The 2,155-nt window shown below is 31.7% G+C and overlaps 1 protein-coding gene across 1 annotated transcript; it reads left to right on the top strand.

The window, feature by feature from the left end:
• Positions 1–613: 613 nt before the first annotated feature.
• Positions 614–1,927, top strand: LOC145841473 (kelch-like protein 7). Its single transcript, XM_082948837.1, has one exon. The coding sequence runs from the start codon at positions 614–616 to the stop codon at positions 1,925–1,927; it is 1,314 nt and encodes a 437-aa protein (XP_082804963.1).
• Positions 1,928–2,155: the final 228 nt, after the last annotated feature.

Here is a 2,155-nt window from a genome sequence, read left to right as displayed (position 1 = left end):
AAAAGTCGAAAATCAAGAGTCGTCATCAAGATACACAATTTGAATTTCTTCAAGTATGCCGTAAGAATGCACATAGAAAGAAGTCAAACGAGATTGCTAAAAAGCATTTTTTGGCATATATCAAAGGAGTTTCAAATCTAGGTAAGAGTTAAAAAAAAAAAAAACTTAAATTATATATTTACGCTTTTAAAAAGTTATTAGAATTTAATAGTTATACCAACTGATGTAACTAAGCAAACATTTTTATTAAATATTTTTTTTAAATAAATTCGGTGAAATTTTCTAATAACAGAGAAACCACTTAGGTAAAATTACATTTACAATACCTAACTTAAGTAAAACTTATATTCAGTTAGTTGGTTGATAATTGAATGTAATTATCTAAAGAAGTTTATTTAAGTTTTAATTGTTAAGCGTATATCTATTAGGTCATGCTGGACAAAAAGACTACAAAATGATCTATTCAGCCCAGTTGAACAAAGTATCTTTAGACCACAAAATTGAGAAAACAATATCTAAAAACATAAAAGAAAATATTTATAATAACGATTTCTCATTAACTTTAGTGCTTCTGAATTTTTTTTCTCCATTGAGTAGGGAACATTTAAGTGATATGGATTGGTGTTGCCAAAAAATTACGAAAACTGATAACTTCCTGCAGTTGGATTTAGAATCAGTTAGGAAATTGCTTTCAAGCTCCAGACTCTTGATTACATCTGAAGTAGATATTGTTAGGTCAGCAAACTCATGGGTAAATTTTAGTTATAGAGAAAGAAGCAAGTTTGCCAAAAAACTTTTACTAACTGTCAGGCTCCCGTTGCTAAAAGAAAACATGTTAAGATACATTTTAAAGGAAAAATCTTTATCTTTTAGCGGAAACAAAAAGTGTGTTTCGCTGCTAAATAAAGTTTTAGAAAATAGTAAATACATTTACAAAGGTAAATCGAGTGAATATTTTAAACCTAGGTATTGTGAAAGATTCAATATTTTAGCCTTTGGAGGTAAAAACGAAAACCCCGAAAGGCCCGTTAGAAAAATAATAAAACTTTCTGACGATTTTAACACACCTGAGGTCGTTTCTTCATTAGTTGAAGCTCGTTATGATTTAGTCACAGTTTGTTATAAAAATTACGTTTATGTTTTTAACGGTATTGACGGGAGTTCTGATGATATGAGAAACTTTGGCTTGGGTATGAAAATTATTTCATCAGTAGAAAGATACAGTCCAGCTACCAATACTTGTGAAGTTGTAGCCGATGTAAAAGACATAAACGACTACGATATTGATTTATATTCTGTGTGCGCCTTTGATGATAGTATTTTCCTCACCGGAGGACGTGATGATTTGGAAGCCATAGCGAATTATTGTTACGAGCTCAACCTAAAAGATTTTAGTTGGCAGGAAAAGTCAAGAATGAGTGAAGCGAGGGAATTTCCTTCCTCTTGTGTTTTTGAGGACAGAATAATCGTCACTGGTGGGTTGCAGTACAATGAGGACGGGACTGATGTTAATTACTACGATGAACCTGCTTCAGATTTAGTTGCAGCGAAAACATGTGAGTCTTTTGATCCAGTATCTGATGAGTGGGAATATTTTCCATCAATGAATCATTCCAGGTGCTGCCATCAGTCTGTTGTTATTAAAAACAAATTATATGTAGTTGGCGGTGGCACAGAATTTTCTGAGGTTTACGACTCAACGTGCATGAAGTTTTCTGTATTAAAGAAGCGAATAGTGCAATATCACAATAAACTTTTGATTGGTCCTGTTGCAGCGTTTTCAATTGGGTCTGAAATTTATGTTTTCAGTAAAAGGTCATCGAGGCTGTTGATATTTAATATTGAAACCAACGAATGGTATGAAAAACCATGTCAAGCTTTGAAGGGTATCAGTTGTTTTGCGTCAGCAAAAGTTCCTTATATTTGAGAATAAGTCAAAAGAAGAAGCAATACTCTATCCAGAAAAATTTTATTTGTGTATTTCGTTAATCTTCCTCGATTTAATCGATGATTTAACTGGCAACACAAATGCTTATATGCTTCTAATTTTGAACATTGGTTCCTAGATACTTAATATTACTATAACATTGTTAGGTTAAAATTAGATAAAGATTTATTGTTTTGACTATTCTATCAAATGTTAACTTCTGAATGC

This window comes from Thalia democratica, chromosome 1, assembly GCF_965202585.1.
Source record: "Thalia democratica chromosome 1, ktThaDemo2.hap1.1, whole genome shotgun sequence".
Classification (NCBI taxonomy): Eukaryota; Metazoa; Chordata; class Thaliacea; order Salpida; family Salpidae; genus Thalia; species Thalia democratica.
The sequence above is the reverse complement of the archived record's forward strand: the minus strand, read 5'-3'. Positions and strand labels throughout refer to the sequence as shown.